Consider the following 23,543-nt stretch of genomic DNA (forward strand, 5'->3'; position numbering starts at 1 on the left):
ACATCCCAACTAGCCAGTTAGAATTTTGTTAAGACATGACCTTTGAACATCGGATGCAACAAGCCATCATTTCTTTCTTTTATTAATCTTTTTAGATTTGTGTAAATTTAGCACAAGCCAAACACATACTATGAAGTCATACCGACCTTTGACCACCAAATTCTGATTTCTTCATCTTTGAGTCCAAGTGGATGTTTATGCTAAATCTGAGGAAATTCCCACAAGGCATCCAAGAGATACCACATTTAGGACAAGCTGACAACACGATGAACCACTAAATGTCCACATATACTCACTTTACCTTATCGCCGTATAAACAAAAAGTGGTTTTAAAAGGAGGAATACACTGTACATACTCAACATCAAATTACAGCAAACAACTTAAAGTAAAACAAAAAAAATTCTGTGTTGCTGTTTGAGCACAAATTAAACAAACAACGACAGCATGTTTATTTGTGCGCTTATAGCCACATAACAAACATACTGGAATTCAGGCCGTTTCACTAGCTAAACTCATCTGCTGCCCGTGTGACATACAGATATGATAAAAGAAGTGTCATTGTTTTTTGAGCAAGCTTACCTTTAAAGAAAATATCTAGTTCTAAAATAAATAAAAATGAGCTGTGGATTAGCAGAGTTACTTCGGAAAACACTGACACACTTGCCATTTAGGTTCGAAGACTTTAATCTGCTTGAAGACGCATGCAGTCTAGGACTTTCTTTCATTCAGTGCATCTCTCAAGTGAATACTGAATGTCTGGGGCCAGTGTATCTTTGTGTGTTTGCACAGAATGGAGAGGTCATTGGGGATAAAAGAGCATCTGAACAGCGGTGGGAATGCTTATCAGCTCAACCCGACTTGGTGTTTGTCTTTCGTGTTTGCCTCAGTTCAGAACCTCATAATCAGCCTCTCACCACCCTTTGGGGTAAGGTCTATTGACTCACAACACATGTCACTGGAGCTGATTGCTGCTTACCTGCGCCTGTCAAGGAGAAATAATTGGCACCAGATTACATCTTATCTTAGAGCTTCCGGATGCTGTCACTCAGATGCTCTTCATGCTTGTCTGCTACTGATACACGGTATTAGTGTGTGTGTGCGCGCGCGAATGTGTGTGTGTGTGTGTGTGTGTGTGTGTGTGTGCTCACAGAGAAAGAGGTAGAGCTCTCTGATCCTCACATCAAATCAGAGACACCTGTCTCCCACTGCACAAATCGAAGGCAGGGAAAGATTGATTTAAGTTCACTTCCTGAGTGGAAATGAGAGATTATAACAAATCTATTTCTGCTGTTACAGATGACAGAAAAGGTTAATTAAAGCACATGGGAGAAGAAGATCCCTGGTTCAGCTGACAGCAAAGGTCATGCAGTTTCTCTGTATCTGGTCCACAAACCTGACCTTTGTTAAAGTTGCATTATATGGTATCTATATGACGTGATCAGAAACAAGAGCAACTACATCCAGAGACTGAAGAGGATTGACTTGCCTTATGGCTTTTGAACCCTCAGACAGAACAGCAAACATCAATCAGTTATTACTGTTGATTTTCTTTTTTAAAGAAAAGCAAAAATAACTTCAGGCTTTTTTAAAACACAGTGTAAGAGTTTTGATTGAAACATATTTAAATAACCAATACAAACGCTTGAGGCGGTTCCCGGTCCAGAACGCTGGCTTTTCTCTCTGTACACAGTGCCACAGACAGCTGTCCTCAGCAGAGTTGAGGGTGAAAGGTTAAAGGACATGAGGGGTCTGTGGTGAAAGCTCACAGTGGCCTCCTTACGTTCAGCAGAGCTGGGTGGTCATGATGATGTTTGGGTGGGGTGCTTAAAGAGGATGGGACCGGTGAGAGGTGGGATATTGAAAAGTCTGAATGGGGGAGGGCACAATTTTGTTGACTCTCTTCCTCTATAACGCTAATCTCTAGATTTTAAAGAAAATAACTGGTTGTTCCTTACTTTGGTTTCGGTTTTATGCCATAGCATTGTGCGCTCTTGTGGCTGGCTGCTGTATGCACGAATGTTTGTGTACACGTATGGCTGGGATGGTGTTTATGCTGTGATAAAGCTGTTTGTTGTTGTAGCTGTGCCATCGCTTGCAGCGGGCTGGTCAGGATGGCGGCAGTGGTCAGTGGTGACAACCTAGTTTAGAAGGATTATGGAGAGGGCTGAATAATGAGACAGAGCGGGTGTGAATGAGTGAAAAATCCTCCTCTCCCCGGCTGACCTTTGGCCTGGCACTTAGAATAAATACTCTCCCTCTTTGTCAGCTGCACTAACACAGAGCCAGATGTATAAAGATCTCTCAAAGGAATCTTCTGATTCCTATTTATAGTTTTTTCCTGATTCTTGATTTGATTAGGAAAATTTGCATCTTTCTCAAGCCAAGTTGTCAGTGGATCGGTTCCCTTCCTGCTGACTTTAGCCAGAACTGAACAAAGTGTAATTTCCATCATGTCTTTTGGCTTCCTTGTGTTGCAAGGCTATTGCCAGTATGCTGTTAGCTGGGGGCAATAAGAGGAGGGTAATTAGAAGGTAAATTTAGAGAGACCATTAGCAGCAAGTGTTGACTCAGGGTCTACTGGGGACAACTGCCACCTCTACCTTCTCCGGGTGTTCCACTCTCAGTCAAGCACTGAGAATCTACTCTATTCCCTATGGTGATTTTTCACCCACAACAGCAAATGTTACGGTAGAGGAGTGAGAATGGAAGGAGGAGTCCCGAGGGTAGAGGAGGCTGACAGCAAACCTAAGAACTTCCATTTATCAAAGCAGGCAGGAGAGAGCCATAGAAACTCTGAGTCAAACTCTATGAAAGCTCCTCTGTACAGCCAAGGCAGAGAGGCTGAGACTCCTCTAGAGCTGCTTCAGGGCCAAAAACAAAGCTCACAAAGGCACACAGAGGCTCTTCAATTCTAATCATGAGTTGGAGTGAGGACGAAAACACCCTGATTGTCTGCCCAGCTACACACAAACACTGATTAGGACCTCCGCTGCCAGGTTAGTTAAAAAACAAGAGATGGAAGAGAGACTTAAAAGTCAACAAAGTAATGAGCAAGTATGATCTTCATCAACAATATACAAACAGCACAAATACACAGAGATCAGCCACAACAACAAAAACACTGACGGCTAAGTGAAGCGCTTAGAAGTGATTAACATTAATCATCTTGCATGCAATGTTCTGATGGGAACCTTTGGGTCCTGGCATTCATGTGGGGTCTACTTCTTGGTAGGTACCACCCACGTAAACACTGATGCAAAATAAACACACTCCTTTATGGCAGACAGGTCTCCAAGCTCCCTAGATCCCAATCTTCTTGACCACGAGATGCACCTGAACAAGAATGATCCATGGAGGCCCTAACTCACAACTCAAAGGACCAAAAGATTCACTACCAGCGTCAAAGTGCAAGACCCTCCTGCGGGTTTGGACACATCACACCTGTTGTGGCAACATAAGGTCAACAGATCAGTGTATTCCTTCATTGCCCAGGTAAAGTTTGTGTTTACGTTTTTGTTTATGGAGACTCATTTTAGCATTTCCTTTATTTATTTATTTTGCATCTAAGAAACTATGGCTTAAACAAACAGTGTATTGGTGAACAATCCCTTGGGTGGTGGTCAGCCTCATCAGATGAACTGGTCACGTGGTATGATGTAGTCCAACTTTAATATCTTGGACAGAAACTGGAAACTTTATTCCTCTTCTCTTCTGGAAATCCAGTTCACTCCACAGGCAGCCATATGTGGGAAGGTGCAGGCACAAGTTTTTTCAGCAAATCCTCCTAAAGGTTTAATGTAAGTGACAAAAATATCTAGCGGCTGTAGAAATCGGGACTCTTGTCTCTCAGGGGGAATGGAGAAAACAGTGTTGCATTGTTTAAAAACCACACCGTCCACAGAGGAAGGTGGTCAGACAGATTTGGAGGTCACAGGAAACCACTGCTTATTTGAGGTTCTGAACTGACGGTCTTTTGTGACACCACAAATATCATTACAAATCTGATAAAAAGGGTTTTGTGCATTAATCAAGCATTGTAGTATTGTCCAATTGGAAAAACTCTTAATTCATGTCCAGATAAGCCAATAAACAATGTAACAATTTATATCAGCTGGGATCAAAACGAATGAACTTTTAAATTCATATTTTTGAGAAAATTACTTTTGAATTATTCCTTTAATTTACAAAATGAAACCAAATCATTTCCCAGAGAGGAGCGACATGTAAACAAATATCTCAAGATCATTTATCACGTTGCCATCCAGCAACAATTTCTTCACACTGAACATTTCCATCAGCCTTGCCCACCACCCAGAACAATGTGGGAATTCTTTAAAGATATATGCATACAGCTCTAGTAAATATATTATAGCAGCTATACCACCCCTATTTACATTAAATCATTCCTGCTTAACGCCATTTTCATTTATCAACAAGCTTCCTCAAAAACCTCTCATATTCTTTGGCTTGTCTGATCCTGCTAGTATCCACTAGCCTCTGTCTGCATACCAGCCCACTGAGATAACAAATGCCTTTTTTCTGCCGAATCTTTTTCTCTTTTCTTTGGCACCCAGCATGCTGCAGGTGGAAAAGGTAGAGAAATTCGGGAAATGTGTTCAGTGAAGATGTATTTTGCTCCTGCTGTCACTCTTGTTCTTCACCCATTTAAATTAGATGTATAAAGAGGGTTCTCAAGTGGCATGTCTAATAACATTAGGCCTTTTGAACAAGTTTTAACATTTTTATTAAAAAACAACAAAAAAAAGAACATAAAATGTATTTTTATTGCTACTCACCAACTATGATATTTGATTGTGTAAAATAAGATGATCAGTAAAACTTTGTAATATTAACATAACACTGTCATTACACCCCAATGATCAGACAGGCCAAGCTTCAAGGCCACCAAAATCTCTGAAATGATCATTCTACAACCCACTGATGTGGAAGTGCCAGAAGCCCATCTGAGTCAGCTCAGTTGACATTATGCCACATACCCTGCTGCTGCATACATCCACTTGACCCCACGTCACAGCTACACAATAGCGGGGTTACCCCCGACCAGGTACGTGTCACCACACATCCCCAGTTCAGCCTTGTGCACTAATGCTGCATGACAGGCAAAAGACAACCAGATAATTCTCGACAATCATGCGGCTGGTTGTTGAGCGGTGTGGTGTGGTCGTCCGATGGGCTGCTGTAGTTTGGACCTCCTCAGCTGTCTGACAGGCTTTGTTCTCAGAAACTGTGGAGTTACGCGTTGGTGCAATGGCAGAAGCAGGCATGGTAGCTCATAAGACCTTAGTGTCCTTTTGAAGCCAGCTTAAAGGGTCCAATTAAAGGAAATATCATTGTAAATGTTTCCCGCACCATCTGTTGCACTGTCACATTCTTGACAGACTACTGACACCATTTATTTGACAGTAGCAGAATAGCATTGGGTATGACAATGGTATTCTATTGGCCAGTCAATATCAGTATGAAATATCTCAACTTTGGATGAAATATTCATTGAATTTTCTAGAAATTTCCACACATCCCCAAGAGGATGAGCACCAGTGACATCTGGGGATCTTCCTGAATTTTTCTCTAATAGTTATTTCACCAGATATTAGCTGCTGTTGACATTCATGTCTCGTTTAGAATTGGAGTACACTGATAAATGATCATTTGTTTACATTGAGATATATTACAAAAATATTCCCATAAATATAAATATTTATGGGCTGCCACTACGAGCAATTATTGACTGAAACTTCCATGAAGGTCAAGATTTTTCAAAACACTCCCTCAAGAGATGATCTTTCCCAGACGAATCAAATATAACATTCCTCCAGTAATCCACTCCATTAGAGGCCAGACTGTGCACTGGTCAACCAGCAGATCAATGGCATTGATCCCACAAGATGACTATAAAGATAATTACATTCAGAGGAAAAAAAACAACAAAAACAAAACTCTGCCTCCAAGTACAAGTACTGAAACAACAAAATTGGCTAAAAAAAAGTTAATTAACCTGCAAAGATTCTCTTGAAAGTTGAACATATACTCAAACATACACATATATTCCCTGAACAGTTTTTATAGGTAATACCCGAGCTTCTTTTACTCAGGAGCAGCCCAGAAACAATATTATGCTTCTTCTTATGGCCGAGGCGAGAGTAGTTGAGCCCCACTAATGCCTGATGTTGTTTTAAAGCGTTTCATTTCTTTGATTTAAGCTGCTTACACCAAATATCTCCTATGACTAAATCCCCCTGAGAAAAAGACCAAATTGAGGCAGCAACTATATCTCTGTGCGTCTGATTCTGTGTTGTGTGTCTACCAAGTCCAGCAGCCTTCACTTCTGTGATTCTTTTATGTTTTGTGGCTTTTATGCAAGGACTGACACTTCAGACAAACTTATATTCTGTCTGCAGACAACAGCAGTTATCACTGAGTCTAGCATCCCACTGCCTCTTTTCATCAATCATCTTTTGTTCGTCACCCTTTAAACACTAACCCTTTTGGATTTTAGTACATTTGCAAGCATTAGAGAGATTCAATGCCGGCTCACATCAACACAAACACATGCGTGCACACGGGGGTTTGATTCTGACATTGAATGAGATCAGCGGGAAAGTTTGGTGAGAGCTGCGGGAAGAAAAGAAAGTAGGGAAGGCCAACTGGTGAGAATTAGCTGACTGGGTGCTGTGAGTGAAAGAGCATCCATGTTAACTGTCTACTTGCTGTCTGTCAGTCTATCTGGCATAAATAGGAGGAGATGAGTGGGGAAAACAAAGTGGGAGATGATGACCATCAGTCAGGGGTATTCATATTTTCTTAGCGCCTGTATGATGGACATAGGCTATAGTAAGAATGTGGGAGAGGAGAGTAGGAGCAGAAAGGGGGGAGGGGTAACTGAAAGAAACGTAGAGCCACAGAAGCTTTAGAAATAACTCGGTTTCGGGATATCTTTGAGATCTATTAATGCATGCTTGTTTTGCATCTGTGGTTTACAAAGGGTCTCTGCAAAGACAACAAAATGACACAGTGGCAGGAGAGCTAATCCTAACTTTAAAGTGCAAAAATACATCACGGTTGCAGCAGGGACTACAGGTGGAACTATATTCTCACAGATAAACAGTGAATTTCAATGCCATGAGCTTTAGTGTTACCTTTTTCTTACAAGCAATATCAACTTCCACATGTGACTACAGAAATATTAAGCTCTGAAGTGGAAGACCTGGATTATTTAAAAATGAAGGGGCCTTGCAGAAAATAATTACAGGCTAAAAATGATCATTTACATTCCAGCAGGTTAAACATGCGCTTTAAAAGCAGAAAATGTCTTTCAAGACGAAACACGTTGGCAGCCATTATATCTTTAATGGATAAAGTGAATTGTCTGCTGAAGGTGGGCCCCACTCTCTCATACCACCCTGCAATTAAAGTAAAGCTATCCAAGGTCAGGCTGAGTGACAGGCTGACAGACCTATAGATTACTGTCTGTCTGTGTAATTCACGATCCTTTCTGCTTCTCTTGCGGACTGGCGCACACACTCTGAAATTTTTAAACACCAGTGCTTGGTAATTTGGCAGCTTTTATGTTTGATAGACAGCTGGGACATCCTACCTTGTGACCCTTGTGGCCTTTTTTTCCCACCCATGACCACGAGGGTCAGCATTCAGGGGGTGTCTGTTTAAGAACAGAGCTCAAACAATGTGTGAATAGCTACGGTTAGGTTCAAATTCATTCGAAGTTTCCCAAGTGAAACTGTGATACTGAATGGTGAGATTTTTCGCAGATATAGGAGGCAGAGGTATCAAAATTGGCAGAGTTCAAAGTGAGGAATGGAGAACAGATGGATAAAATCATAGAAAAAACAGATACAAGATAACTTGTCTGCCCTACACAGCCCACATCAAGGCCTGTCACATAAGACCTTCGTGTCAATGCCGTGCAGCAATTACTGCACTCCAGGCATGAAATGGGCAAGTGAGATTGGCCTGTGTTCAAATTGCAAGCTTTATCAATTACATACACCATGTGGAACAAAACTCTGGATGCAACGGATCAGAAAATGGTGAAGAATTTTCTGGTATGTTATTGTTGACAGTTCTGCTCTGTGAGATTTAGTATGCAGTGGAGGTAGATAAGAAATGTTGAAATGACCTTTTCAGCAGTTAAGCAGTCATGACACAGTTAAGCCTCCACCAGCACATTACATTGTGCTTTAAAATTCAGTGGTTCGTAGCTATTTGGGTTTAGGCTCATATGTCGCAGCATACATACTGCTGTCTGCACTTTTACATCCATCATGTTTAACAAAAGAAAGTATTAGCTGGAAGCACGTTTTGATAGGAGAACGATGACGACAGATAGAGAAACACGAAGAGCAACAGAATGAGAGGAAGGTAGGGCGCTTATCAGTTGGAAGGAGGCGCCTTGCGTGACAGTGGGAAATGCTGGTCACAGTCACCCTCCATCCCTCCTTGCATGGGGTGCTGAAAGAGGCCAATGATTGCACAGACACATAGAGGCTAAAAATGCTCTTATCTTGCACTGTCATACCTTGTCATAAATCAGTGCTTAGCCATCCGCTCTGCACTGATAAGGAACCCAAACACAGACTATTCTACATCAGGAATGGAGAGAGACTTTTTTCCTTTATGAGTGGCCCCTCTCACCCACTCGCACTCCCATCTCCTGTCTTCGTTATCATTTTTTCATTCATCAGATCTGAACGGCAGACAAGTTTCTTTCTTTTTTTTTTGTGCCTGAGATTTGTTTGTTTGCAGCTTGCCATATTTTCTCTTGTAGCTTTTCCAGCAGTCTGGTTATGATCATCTGAAGAACTAGTGAATCATCCGCAGCACTCACACATGATAGAGCTGGAAGAGCTGAGGGATAGTCTTTTGATTGTCATGCAACTGGGTCCTGCAATAGAAAAATATTTTGCAACAAAGATATTTAAACTGAATCTGAAAATAGGCTGTCAAGAGACTACTGCGATACAATAAGTGTATGCTGCGCAGTTTATCTCATATTTGGTAGGCGAGGCAATACATAATCCCCGCAGCTAGTTTCTTATCTTAACAATTTATGTGTTTTCATAACTGAGGAAATATTCTTAGTGCTTTTTCCCCAATGACCTTTCCAATTACCTTTAGCGTTGAGATAACCTTTACAGACATTATCACTTTCAGATAAAAAAATAACTCACTCAGGTTATATTAGGCAATCTTAACACTTAAAATCCTTGAAGCACTGGAGCATGAGGAAGCTATCATCCTAAGGGAAAAATTACACTTCTCATGCACTCCATACTGTATTATTTATATCTTGTCTACTACACAGAAATTTCATTTTGCTGTCCACAATACCCACTAGGCTTAACTTCCTGTTGGACAACTCTGTGTGTTTGTAAAAATGCTGGGCTTCTCTGTGGAACTGAAGCATTGTAATTTTGTGGGGTATTTGAGTCTTTATTTCATAAGGACAGGCGCTGAGGAAAAGAGCAAGACAGCAAGTTTTCAACCCAGGGATCTGCTGCTCCCATGTGCTACATTTTGACTATCAGCTTGACTACACATACAGCAGTAGTTTTGGGGCAGTTGTGACTTGGGATCGTCTACTAATCAAAAGGTCGGTGGTTAGATCCTTCAACTTGTATGTCAAAGTATCTGTGGGCAAGACGTGGATTCATCATGGGCAACTCTGGATTCAGTAAGTCTGTGAATGTTAGGTTAAAAAAATTGAAGGTAGTGAAAAAAAGCACATGTGTGTGCATGAGGCTTGTAGTAACAAATCATTTTGAGAGCTTAAATTGAGCAGAAAAGCACTATATAAGCACCAGTATCTATTTACCATTTAGTTTTCACTGCAAAAATAAACATAATTCAGTTAAAAACCAAACCATGCAAAAAATGTTGAAAAGCAAACAAGGATCCTGTTGCTTTTAGGGTCTAATTTGCTCATAATGTCTTGCAAAGATTTGTGAATACGCATGAACAGAAGGTTTAATAGGACGGTGTAATCTCGCCACGGTAGTGAAATGGTAAATTTCACACTGTGCACCAATCCTGTTTGCTAATGGCACTCGTGTAATCAGAGCCACAGGCGAATGAATTCGAAGCATCTCATGCTTTCTAAATACGATAACACTTGAACGAAGCGTCATTTGGATTGGAGATCATACTTTTTGTTTCCTCTGTCTGATTCTCAGCTGAACTGACCGCATTAAAACTAAATCTGTCAGCCATGGAAAATAGTTTGTGCCTCTGTGTTTGTGCCAAGAGGTGCTGCCTCTTCTAAGGTTCCTGAAAGGCTGTCTGTGGTCTTCCATCATTGTAGTGTGGTGAAGCACAAGATCCAGAGGAGCATCAATCCATCTAACATGAAATCCTACAGAACATGAAAGCCCAGGATCATAGCCAAGCTTTGAGTAATGACTGTTTTGCCATTTGTGCCAAGAGGAGAAAAAGTGAGAGACGAGAATGATGAGAGGCAGAGGGAGTGTGAGCAGAGGGAGGCAAAGGACAGACAGAGATGCTTTGAGCGTTAATGCCATGCCAATGTATGCCACTCCCCCTCTGCCTCCCTGGGGACATGAATGAAGTAAATGAATGATGGACCCAACCCACATGAACGCCCCTCTTCTATTGAGACCAAGCAGTCCATTCACGGGGATGAGTGAGGCGTCGACACCAACAACAACAATAACAACAGCAACATAGGAGGCCTTTACTCCCATTTCTCATTCATACATATGTATGCAGTAACACAGGCACACACATATGGCGCATACACCATGGACAACACTGCCAACATACCATTAAGGACACCTAGAGAAGGTTCCTGAGAACAGGGCTGAGTAACAAAGCTGGAGGAAAAGGGGCGTAAATAGGCCAGGCATGGAGAAAAATCTTGGCATCGTGTCAATGCAAACGCTACAATGATTACGGATGAGAGGCCATATCCTCCCATCCACAATCGACACATTATCAGGAAGCACATCAGTGTATAAACCCAGAAAACACAGCTTGGAAAACTCATGTTCTACCCCATTCTGCCCTTCCTATTGTGCCCAGTTCCTCTCTGTTGCTCGTCCAGGACTAAATGGGTTCAGGGGGGTTCTCGGCCACACAAGCGTGATCTCACTCAAAGCTCTGACCTTGAAACTCGGTCATTCCTTGCCTGAAGCCAAAGCAGCTAATGGAACGTAGGAAATACAAATCCGATTCAAGCGAAATCAATCTGACAAGGAAAGCTTTGCTATTTACTGAGCATTTACATCTCAAACTTTGAAGGTGGGTTTGGTAATGATGTTAGCATCTGACAGAGGCTCGGTTTTCACCAGTTATGCATCATGCAGAGAGAATGTATGTAGAGCATATGAAGGGAGAGGTTAGTAACTAAATGATGAAATACAACTCTGACAGGAGGCAGGAGGAGGAGGAATGTTCTCCTCCTCCTTTTTTAATCCAATAGTGAGACTGCTGCAGCCTCCCACAGACTCATGGTCAGACTCAACCATAGGCCTCATTTCTGCCACAATCACATAGACAGCTACTTGGTAGTTATCCAGTGTGTATACTCAGAGACTTTAACAGACTACATCTCCCACACCTGCAAAAGAAAAAAAAATCATACGATTACAGGTATTTGATGTTATTCGGCTTTCTGCCTAAAGTCAGCTTTGGCCCATCACTTAGGAAAGCAAGCATTTCCCATAAAACCAACTTGGCAATGTGTAATGGTTGTGAAATATTTGTACAAGTTTGTACTTTGCTTTCAAAACATTTTGTGTTGCTGGTGAAGACATGTGTGACACACTTGGGGCTTTAGTCCAAATTTCTTAGAGCACTCCTAAGCCAATCTGTATGACAATATGTGCATGTGAATAAACACACAGCAGTTTTTATGGATTCCAACATTAGGCTTCGCAGCACAAGGTTACAGCCAGGCCATTGGCACAGGACTGACCTGTGGAGGCTGTCCATGAAGGCACAAGCTGAAGTAAACCATCTTATCCAACACTCATATACAACTAATGGGAAGCAGACGCAAAATTCGACCCGAGTATGCCTTTTGCGCACCCACGCTCCTCTCCTCCTTTTCATTCTCAAATCCTTCCATTTATCCACTCTGCTCGGGCTGAGATAGCAAACCTGACACTGATGCCCTGTAGTCCATTAGCACTCTTAGAGCCTTCTCTGAATCAGCTCTGTTGCTCCCTTCACCTTTTCCTCCTCTCAGCCTGTCTTCCCGACAATCCTCATTTCTCTCTCAACCCTTATCTGGCATTCTCTGTCTTTCTGTATGTCCTCCTAGATATCTGAGTTGGAACAAGGCAAGTTCAAAAGGCTTTTATAGCATTTACAGTCATTATTATGTGCTTTATACGTTTTGATTTTTCAACTTTTATTTGTCACTATCTTGTGTATGCGACTACAGTTCTGTGCTATGCATACTGATATCTGTTATGTACTTTAAATGAAGTTTTAAAGTTTTTCTTTTTTAACTGGATTTCATTAAAGTTGAACATATCACGGGAACTGAGCCTATCACAGTTCAAGTCAGATTCAGATAATACTAGAGTGATGCAGCTGCAGAAAATCCTCTTAGACACATGATACCACTGATAACTTTTCTATACATCATTGCTTCTAATGCTAAGTCACTCTCAAACAGACCTGTTATTGCAGATAGGACCAGGCTGACAGGAAAAGCCCCCCAAAAGGATGAAGACTCCAAGATTGTATGTGTTCTAATCCAACGAGATCAATCCTTTCTGTAAGATGCAATGGTTTGAACACTAGACAAGCAGTACAGTGGGAAGTGTTGCTTGACCAATCAAGCCGATTATAAATGTTGCCTGCAGAATGTACTATGCAGATAAATGTACATGTCTCAAACAAAACACTGGATAGTGATTTTGGAGAAAATATGTTCTGATTATAAATATTACTGTTTCAGCCATAACCGATACTATTGATAAAAGCTAAAACAACAACAAATCCTTGCACTTGGAAAGCTTCTTTTAGCAAAAGTTTAGTATTTTTGCTTGGGATACATTAAAGTTGCTAATTTCTAATTCACATGATAATAAGTTTGGGGAAATTTCACTCACATCTGAAAGGCTTAATTTATGTATTATTTGTACTGGAAAAAGCTATTCAGCAGATCTATGGTCACTCAGGTCTTTCTGTGTGGAGTTTGCATTTTGTCCCAGGGCCTGTTTGGGTTCCCTCTGGACACTCTATCAACCTCCCACAGCCCAAACACATGCATGCTAGGTTAATTTGTGATTCTGAATTAGGTGTGAATGTGAAAGTGAATGCTTGTCTTTCTCAGTTAGCCCTGCAGCAGACTGTTGACCTATCCAAGCTGTACCCCGCCCCTTGCTTTGTGACAGCTGGAATAGGCTCCACCCCCACCACAACCCTGAATTGGATAAGCGAGAGAAAATGAATGGATGGATATTAAATGTTTGAAAGCCTTCCAAAGTAAAAATAAAGCAACATTACGTTGCTATTCAAGGTAGTTTATATTTAGTAACACAGACACATACATTTAAAGCCATATAAGACAGTAATGTATGTACCCTGAAAAGTATACCATCTAATATTTTCAAAATGGGCACCATAGGAATGAGGTCACTGGCACTGCGGTAACTAGATCCAAACACTGACAGACAAATAAAAATGAATGATAGCTGTCTAAGATAAACAAGTAGAAAGGTGCCCTTGACCCCCTGTCTCCTTAATTTCAGTCTGAGTTGTGAACCCGTGAAGACTCCCACACCTCAGTCACATCTGGAGAGCAAGTCTAGTCCCGGTGGAGCCTCTGCACAGAACTAAATCCTTAATTTATTCGTTGCCCAATCCTCTATTTTTTCAGAAGATCACACCACAACCTCATCAAAGTCTATTGTTTTAACAAATGTATTGTCTCATTTGTCTTAACTGAGCCTTGAAGACTGGATGCTGCTGCTTTACCTCAGGGTTGCCTGAGAGTAGACGAGACAGCAAACATCTGGGGAAATAAGCACAAAGCTGTGATTGCATCCCACCTCATCTCTGTAGAGAGAATCATTTGAACCCGATTCAGTTTGTGAGGAGTGACAGGTAGATGCTGCTATGGCAACCAAACCAAAGCAGTGTCATAGATAGCAGCTCTTTACAGAGGAAGCTCTGCAAGCATATGAGCACCCACACACACATATGCACACACACACATGCACACACAAACAAACAATGCAGACATAACCGCATGGACTTAAAATGAATATTAGAAGACTCTCCCATTCCTCCCTGTCACTCTGAATCTTAAGAAAACCGCAGCATCCTCTGTAACTCCATCTTTAAGCACTCTTCCGCTCCCTCGCCGTCCCGCCTGTTCTGCGGGTGGTGAGGTTCATCACAGCCTGCTAAATAATCTGCCTTTAATAAGGATTAAAATCACACCTCAAAAATTACCGGCTTATTATTGAACTATCCCTTACAAAGACTACAATAACTAATTTTCTTCAATATGTCTCTCTAACATGAAGGAGTAAAAAAGCATGTCTGACATCTATTTTTATCTTGTCTGCCACTTTTCGATTAAAAAAGAAAGAAAGAAAGAAAGAAAGAAAGAAAGAAAGAAAGAAAGAAAGAAAGAAAGAAAGAAAGAAAGAAAGAAAGAAAGAAAGAAAGAAAGAAAGAAAGAAAGAAAGAAAGAAAAAGTGCAGCAGGGACCTGAAACACAAACACCAGGATGTACACATGTTCAGACTTTCTATCACTCCCCTACACATCCTTCACATGGAGGTGCATCCATCATAGTGTGACTGTCTTTCTGTCCCTGCTGAGTGTTGCCCCCTTTACACAACTCACGAAACTGTAACAGCTGTTAATGCATCCCCTGCATGCCGAACAGCCGTGGAGCATCCCAAACACAAAGCTTAAAGGTTGAATGTGTACAAAAGTGATATTGTGCCAAAGCTAATGATTATGATTCATAGTATGATGATACCAGTTTTGCAATTTAAATGAGTCAAGGTCAATATTGTCCAGTGGAATGACTAAAATTTGGGCAACTTGAATTCATCATGGTATCAATTTTGCACCAATCAGCTGCGGCACACAGACACTAACCGTTCTATCTAATATAATATATGCATGTTCATATTATATGTAGAAACCTTTCATAAGGCTGTCATAAAACTTCATTGTTTTTATTGGTCAAACAAAGCGATTCTTTTTAAAAGAAAACAATGAAAATGCCAACCGTGTTAAGAAAAATCCTAAACTCGAGGCCTCTCTCCTACAATGTAGTTCTAACTATAATATAGTCTAACGTGTACTTTGTGGGTCACCAGAGAAAACTTTGCACATGCACACAAAAACATACATTGATCAAAGCACAAATTTTCATCGTCATAAAGCTGTCAGTGCAAGGTGAAGGGGAGGAAAAAGTAAACAAAACCCAGACATAGGGAGTGAAAATAGTTAGACCCAAATTGAGGTTAAAATATGTGAATTTATAGTTAGGGAGGGCATTGTCTGCACCTATAGCAAAACTCATGTCGGTAACTCAAAAAGTTTCAACTCTGAAATGACATAAAGATACAGTCCGGGTGCCCTGCATGTTCATTTTTAGTCGCATCTGCTCTAAAAGCTTATCCTGATGGAGCTAGATGATCATATCTGCTCCTCCCCTCTACAAATAATTAAAACTATGATTAAAATGCCTAAAAGTAGGAATCATAAATAGCAGGGTGATTACAGTTTCATTTGAATGTTGAGCATTTTTATCACCACAGAGGGACAGGGGGTTCTGCATGCCAGCTCAGAAAAAGTATTTAAATTGAGGGAAAATGTTTTCAATGTGGTGCCTTTCATTGAGAGCAATGATGTGTGTGTGTGTATTAGTCTCTGTGGCATCATTAAAGAGTGGGGAGCCAGTAATTTACAGAGTGAAAATTACTATAAAAGGGCTACATAATGCACACATATAATTTCCTTTCAAGCTTCAGCACTTACTGCATGTTAGTTGAGCTGGTACGTGAAACCTTCTTTAGCCTTCAGATGTCCACCCACTCCCCACTTACACATTCACTTGCTAGCTCACCGTTGTAGCTTCTTCTTAAGTAAAGTCTGGGCAAAACAGCTGCCCCTTTTTTTGCGTTTTGCACGTGCTAAAACGACATGCTCCTGCTGTGGGTTGCACATGGGGTGATCTCCTCCCGCTGCTCACACTGCCAGTCTCATCAACAGGCAAGTAGAGAGAGGGTGTGAGTGTAGAGTAAAGGCAGAGGAGGAGGATGACGAGGCAGAGGAGGAGAGGAAGATAAAAAGAGAAAGAAACAGACAGGAAGGACACTATATTTAGCACCGGAGCTGTCGCCTTCTGTTTTTCTCTCCTGAATAATCATAGTTTGACAGAATGTATCCTGCAGAGCAGAGGTTGCTGGGATGCACATCCCTCCCCTCCTCCACAAACATCGTCTCTTGAGAGAAAGTAGCAAAGTGTAGTAATAATTGCTGAGGGCTTGCGTGCCACAGTCAGCACATATTACATTCTGGAAACGTTTTTGATACCATTACATTCTGTAATGGAGATACTAGGAAAAACCTACAAACTGCCAACAGGTGCAGTCTTGCATGGATGCATACAGTGAGTGGAGTATATTGAAATAGTTCAGCTAATTAAATAGTAATATGAATTTGGGACATTTATATATATATATTAAAAAAAGCCCTGAACCCTCCAACCTACATCTTCACACAGAATTTGCTTTCATGTCGGCTGGGGAAGTGAAGGGTTGTGCTAAATGTGTTAACCTCAGGTACCAGTGACGTTGTGCTGGGAAAGAAGCAAACATGCACAGCCGGAAGGCAGAGTCGCACACAAGGTTTGAATTTGACAATGCTGTATACGGTTAGAGCAGCGTAAATGTGAACTTTAGTTGGGACAAAACGTGTATATGTTTGCCAAAAACTACTTCTTCTTCTTCTACTACAAGCTGTCTTAAAAACAAACATCAGTTGTTTGACAAAAATGTTTCGCAATTTCAATTTTGCCTAATATTCTCACTTATCTTTAAAAATACAAATGATTTAATTCTAAATTTTTACTTATTCGTGATATTGGGCGAAAAAAAATGTAGAAGGAAAATGTAAAACTTTTCTAACTCCAGTTTGCTTCAAATAAAAATAATGAAGAAATGGAAAGGATGTGAATACTTAAAACTATCTGAAAGAGTGAAACAACAAACCAGGTGAGTCACCCTGGAGCAGCACACTGAACTAAAGATTCTGTGCAAAACTTTCACATTCAGATCAATTGAATTATCCCTTTAGAGCAACACTCTCAGCTCCCTCCACCTTTAGGTGAGTCACATAGCGCCACACACAAAATAATTCATCACTAGGAAAAGCAATAACATAAGCACCCCTCACTATCAGGGATAATCTTTATTTATTCAATGCTAAATTAATGATTGTATTGTGGTAATGTACACTGTACGCTTCTCTGTGTGATCAATTATGTTTAACATCTCCGTTGATGCTGCATGTAATACAATAACATCCAATGTAATGTGCAATGTGGTCTGATGAGAAAACTAATTAAAGGCATTAGTTTTGTAACTGAACAGAAAGAAGATTTAGAATTATAAACTCGCTGGCTGAATGCATTTGCCATCTCCCCGGTGATTTGCTAGTATAACATGATGGTTTGGTGCAACCTCTTTGCCTTTGATTGAAGGAGACCGAATAAGACAATTTAAGAAGGTTGCACGTGTTTTTTTTTAATATCTACTGAAATGAATCAGGCAAAAACATATTCCCAGGCTTAATATCCAGCCTGAGCAGCCAAGGATCATGTGCAAGCATGCAGGTTAGCTGTGGATAAGCTTTCAGCAGCTCATTGATTGCTAAGACTTGATTGCAGGCAGGTTTGGCTGAGGCTCTTAACTCTGTCTCCGGTGTCAAAACTACATAAGAAGCAAGCAGGTTGGAAGAGGTGCAAGGGGAAAAGGGTTTCATTAGTGTCCCTTTGATAATCTGTTGAAAATGATGTGTTATCTCACGGTGAAGCAAGGGTTATTATTAAAATGCTTACTTGAAACACAGGAGTCAAAAAGATGCATGTAGTATGTAGGACAAATTTCTCTTGACATGTACCATATAAATGTACCTATAGTCACAAGAGTCAGTGAAAGGACTCCATTTGTGTAGTCAGAAATAGAACAAGCAACAAAATTCCAATTATCCATAGATTAAAGACATGAGGGACATGCCAGTATTTCTGATCTTCACTCTGAAAACTGCTGGGAGAGATGAGCAGATAGTGAAGTCTTTGTTCAGGCGTGACAATCATCGACTCATTAGATGGGACAAAAAGTCTGTTTGGGAGGGAGAGTACAAAGACTGAAGCCACATTAGGACTGTCCCCGAGAGTTAGTCCAATTACAGGACGGCCTGGCTTCGTCTTTGTTTCTCTGCTGCTTTCTTCTCAGAAGTAACCTTGCACCCAGGTGTTCAGAGGCTGAAGAAAAACAAAGTTAAATACTTTCAAATGTGCCTGAGGATTAGCCTAACAAGCTATTACTTGTTAATATGGTGCCATTCTCCCACAGTTTGAGGGCAGTTAACCTCGGGTGTGACTGGCTTCTGTTTGCAGGGTCACAACCTCTCAGAGCCATGCACACTAAAATAGCACGTGATTATAGGCCTTGTTTAAAAGTAAATATAGGAGTTCTCAGCAGCTGATCTAACCCATTCTTGCTCAGTCTTTATGACAAAGAGTGCATGTACATAACTGCATAAATGTGACTTTTGTTGTAGATGGGAGTTTAGATGGGAGTATTAAAACTTCATATTTTTTACAGCTACAAGGAGAGTAAAGGATCCAGGGGGACTTTATGTGCTGCTTGACAGAGTGATGCATGCTATGTGTGTGTCTGCATGTGTTTGTCAGCTCTTTTGAAGTCTGGGTTGATGTTCTGCTTTGAATGGACATTCCTTTGGTCTTAGCCTCTGTTTGCACACTTGGCCCTTATCACAGTTAATAACTCAGCCTGCCCTAACATACTCAGTAGCTGCTTTAGTCAGACTTATCGGCTTAGGTTCATAGTTGTGGTTTACAAGGCAAACCTTTGTTTATTTTATGTGACAGAGAGAGCAAAACTGAAATTATGAACCAATCCATACAGTTAAGAAAACAAAACAACACAAAAAAACAAAATTAAAAATTAGAAGGCCGAGTAAAAAAGCCCAGAGTCGAGCAATAATAGTGCAGGACTTTTTTTCTTTGCAGTCCCAAGAGAATCAACAATATAAAACACAGTTAAACACAGTTAAATCTCATCGTTAATAAACTATATGTGGAAGTGCATGTAGAATGGGTTTGAAGGAAAGTAAGTAAATGGATAAAACGCAGTACTAAAGTTGTATGTGTATTTTATTGTAATATTTATTATGCACAACTGTGTGTAGCTATGTGTATGACCCACAGTCTTTTGCTTTGATAGGGAGCAAACATTTGAAAGGCAAAGACAAATTGTGGAGTTTTTTTGTAACAAACTTGGATTTTAGCCAAACGCAGCAAAATCTTCTCTTCCAGCTTCACAAAATGCAAATAATCAGTAGAAAGCGATACTGTCTAACCTTTATGGATAAATATGTGAAGCTGGGTCATAATGAGCAAATTCAGCATTGTAGTACAAAAACAACAGCTGGGAACACTTGGCAGCATAAATTAGTATCTCTGTGTTTTATTTTAACTCCAAAATTGAGATGCTTGTTAAAATAGCTGGATGTTATCATACGGAGAATATTTAAAGTGAACATATTTGCATGGTAGCGCTAGTGTGATACACTGACGAGTTAAAAAAAACATTAATAAAAGCACATTACACAAGTATTCCCAGCGGTACTGTGCAAAACCAATACAATTAGGGAATGCAGAGCTTAGGTGCATTTCTAGTCTTCAGTTATCTGAAGTTGCCCTGTGAGGCATAAAGTAACCTCGAAAACTAATTAAAAACAAAAAGGAACTCATTAAAAGAAGAAGAAAATAAATGAACTCTTTTCTACCAAGTAAATGTGCGACCATTAGTGTGTGAAATCCAGCTTGATTAAAGACAAAGAGAAGTAGATGGGATTCGAGGGATGAAGAAAAACAAACAGATAAACAAAATATCTGAGGAGAAAAACCGGAGAATCGGAAAAGCCCCTGGAGCTTTTTAAAATCAGCTTAGCATAAAGATTGCAATATCAAGTAACACAATTGAAATTGAAGCAAACACCAGTGCTGTAAAAACACTTGACATGTAACATAAGTTACCGTCTGAGATATCTGTGATTTCATTTTCAGAAAAATGAAATCCCCCCCCCCCCACTTGCTTTTTACCTTCAGCATTCCTAGATGATCACATTTAGGCAAATTTCTAATACAAAGATGAGATTTGAAGTGCAGTAATCTCATAAAACGACCAGGATCTGACCTCATCTGAGAATTATTAAAGTGTTTTTAGGGACAAGTACTATAACATGTCAAGAACAGTTATGGATGCAATGACTATTCCAACAATGGAATGACAAAGCACTCGACACACTGCCACTGAGGCCTTTTAACGGGACAGATCAACACACACAGGGTCTCATATGGCACTGGCTAACATTCATAACATGCTGGATGTGTACCCTGAGTTTGTGCTCAGCCAAGTGTTAAATCTGACTTGATTTCAGAAGAGAGCCGAGGTCACAAAAAAGGCCTGTTTAGGGAACAAACTGCATCCAGGCGATTGGATGAAGACATATTCTCTTACCCTGAATAGTCAGGACAATCAGCAGCGCATCTCCTCATCCCGCTCATCAAGCCTCTCTCACACAATCACACAATCAAACTCAGTGTTAACCACTGAAGGGACAAACGGCAGGCTTGCCAAGACCTGAATTCAGTCGGTGCCAGCAGTTAACCCACGAAATCAAAGAGTGCTGACCGAAGTGGCAATCAAATCTGCATGTCTGAAGAGAAACACAGAACTACACCAACTAGGTCACAGACACTGCATTATTTTCAATGTCTTACCTTTGAAGGACAGGAAAATTCTGGGAGCAGACAGGGGCTCGCTGGGAGGGGGCAGCCCCCCAGATGATAAAGCTAGTAGGGCCAGCAACCAGCACAGTTTGTCCCACAACATTGTTCCTCTGTTTGTTAACAGGGACAAAGGAGAATCCAGGAGCTGAGGGACAGACAGGGATGACCATCAAACAATGAGCAAAGCCCTTTCAATTCACAAAACTCGTACAGTAACCAACTCGTAGTTACTAAAGTAATTTGGTTGTTTCCTTGCAATCAATGGTGCATTATGCAGCTACTTTTGCCTTCATTAAAGTCAGACCACACAGAACAGCAAGCAATGAGTGAGATACATGGCAAAAAATTGGATATGAATTAGTGTAGTTTTTTTTTCCTTTTTAAATTGGTTGCCTATCATATGGTGGAATCGCAACTTGATCGTTTCATTTTATTAAGCAGGGAATGGGCTGGAATCTCCTTCCAGCTGAAAATCCCGCTGCCCGCCCCTAGCCACTCTCTGCAGATCTTTACTTTTCGAAACAGTGCAATGAAACGTGCGTATAAATAAACGTTTAAGAGTTTAAAACAGTAACTGTTAGTTTATAGCGAGAGCTTCGTTTCACCCGTTGTACACGGAGCTGCCCCCTCACGCCTGGCGCGCACCGGCAGTGCTCACAGACTAAATCACAAAGCGCATCAACATGCTGTTATCCGCCACAAAGAGAGCTGAAGATAATGTCCTCATAAAAGAATCTGAAGAGGTATCCGCGTGTGGATCAGGCGGCACAAATGCGCGTAACGCCAGCGCAAAAAGTCACGAGAAATGCCATCTGAAGCGCCAGATTTGGAAACAATAAAAAACAATTTTGGCGAAGGTGTTTTGCCGTAATTGTCTGCGCATGCCACAGATGTTGTAAACGCGGATCCGAGCATGAGGTCAAACTGTCAGTCAGGGTTTAAGATCAAGTTCCACATTAAGCCCCGAAGGCAGAACTCCAAAGCCGACCGTTAACCAAAATAAAGCCTGACTTGGCTTTTGAGTTATGAGGACACGAACATGAACCACGTGTCATTTATAACGTTAACGGGGATTTTAAGCGGTCAAAAAGAATCCGCTGAAAACTGCACATACGTTTCCTCTGAAGGTACGACATCACACGAAGTCAGAACTTTTAAGGTCTTTAAAAGAAACTCGCACTGGTGATTAAACACACGCTGCTCTTGGCTGTTGCAATATTTCAAAACAGTATTTCAGAGTATCGCTCATTAAAAACGACCTCCCACACGCGCCGGAGAGCCACACCAAAATATAAATATGCGCAAGCTTGTGCTAAACACGAAAATTTCTAATATTCAAGGAAAAATTATTTTACAGACATTTCAAATACATCTTCTATTTATTACAGATTCTATCTTGCACACACGGAGACATTCTTATTACTCGATTCCATTAAATGTGGCTTCCTATTGATTTAAGAGCGCATCTGTCAGAAAATAAATACTTAATTTAACTTGTCATGTAGCTGAAAAGCACTTAGATTATGACCTACCGTATGGTGACGTCCAGAGGATATTATGATATAGCTGGTCAGCACTGAAAACCATCCACAGATTGTTTGAGCTCCTCTGTCCGCAGGCAGGAGTATCAGTGTATCCGCCGCAGATCCCACACGATTATCCCAGAGCCAAATAAAGCTTGGGTTTAAATCAACTTGAAGCGGCCGCCTTAACTTGAAGTGATCTCTAAATCGCATTAACAGAATCTGTATTTTCCAGTCAAGAAGGTGACCAAGAAAGAATTGTTCCTGGTGCGTAGAAGGGAGGATCTTCAACCGTGCGCAGCGACGCTCAAGTGTGTAGTGCTGGGAAGCGGCTTTTGCAGGTGGATAAGCTGAGGTCTCCCGGCTGTGGACACACCCATGGGGGAGGGAACCTACCTTTAGCATCCGTGTGCGTCGTCCCTGCTCAAAATTGAAGAGAAAACGTCTCTGCTCTGCACCTTCATACACTCCAGGTGGCTACAAAGGTAAACTTACTCAAAAGAAAGCATGACGCCTGCAAGTTAGTGAGTTTTCATGTTACTTTCCACATTGCATAGAAGAGTTGTCGCGCACCCTCTGCTACAACTGTCACAACCACTAACTATAAGTAAGCCTCACAGAAGAATCAGTTTTTACCTTTAATGACTTGCATCAGGGAACATCTGCATTCCCACTGCCTGTAATAAACATATCACATTTTCCATATATTCAGAATCTTCTGGAATTTTAAGTGTTAATAGTAGAGCATGAATAATGCTGAGTTTTTATTCATGTTCACTCAGTGTTTTCATATCTGTAAGCATTTATCTGTGTGACAACAAGGCAAATTAAGTTAAAGTTTGTGGTAGATCAAAACAAAAACAAAAGTTCCTTTGAAGCTCTCACACTAGCTTAATAATTCTAATTCAACACCACAAGACTTGATTTCATAATAATAAACACA

The 23,543-nt window shown here is 40.8% G+C and overlaps 1 protein-coding gene across 2 annotated transcripts in view; it reads right to left on the bottom strand.

Annotated features, from left to right (window-relative positions):
- Window positions 1-22,916, bottom strand: part of sema3fa (sema domain, immunoglobulin domain (Ig), short basic domain, secreted, (semaphorin) 3Fa) — a 46,149-nt gene extending 23,233 nt beyond the window's left edge. Inside the window, exons 1-2 of one of the 2 annotated variants that reach the window (XM_004548696.3) lie at window positions 22,610-22,916; window positions 21,069-21,222 (exon numbers count right to left, since the gene is read on the bottom strand). In XM_004548696.3, coding sequence (XP_004548753.2) covers window positions 21,069-21,222; window positions 22,610-22,813 — 358 coding nt within the window. In that variant the 5' untranslated portion in view covers window positions 22,814-22,916. Of the gene's footprint in view, window positions 1-21,068; window positions 21,223-21,682; window positions 22,004-22,609 lie in introns of those variants that run through there. The other variant, XM_076884131.1, reaches the window with a different exon arrangement.
- Between the last annotated feature and the right edge of the window lie 627 nt (window positions 22,917-23,543).

Source organism: Maylandia zebra, linkage group LG5 (genome assembly GCF_041146795.1).
Source record: "Maylandia zebra isolate NMK-2024a linkage group LG5, Mzebra_GT3a, whole genome shotgun sequence".
Taxonomy (NCBI): Eukaryota; Metazoa; Chordata; class Actinopteri; order Cichliformes; family Cichlidae; genus Maylandia; species Maylandia zebra.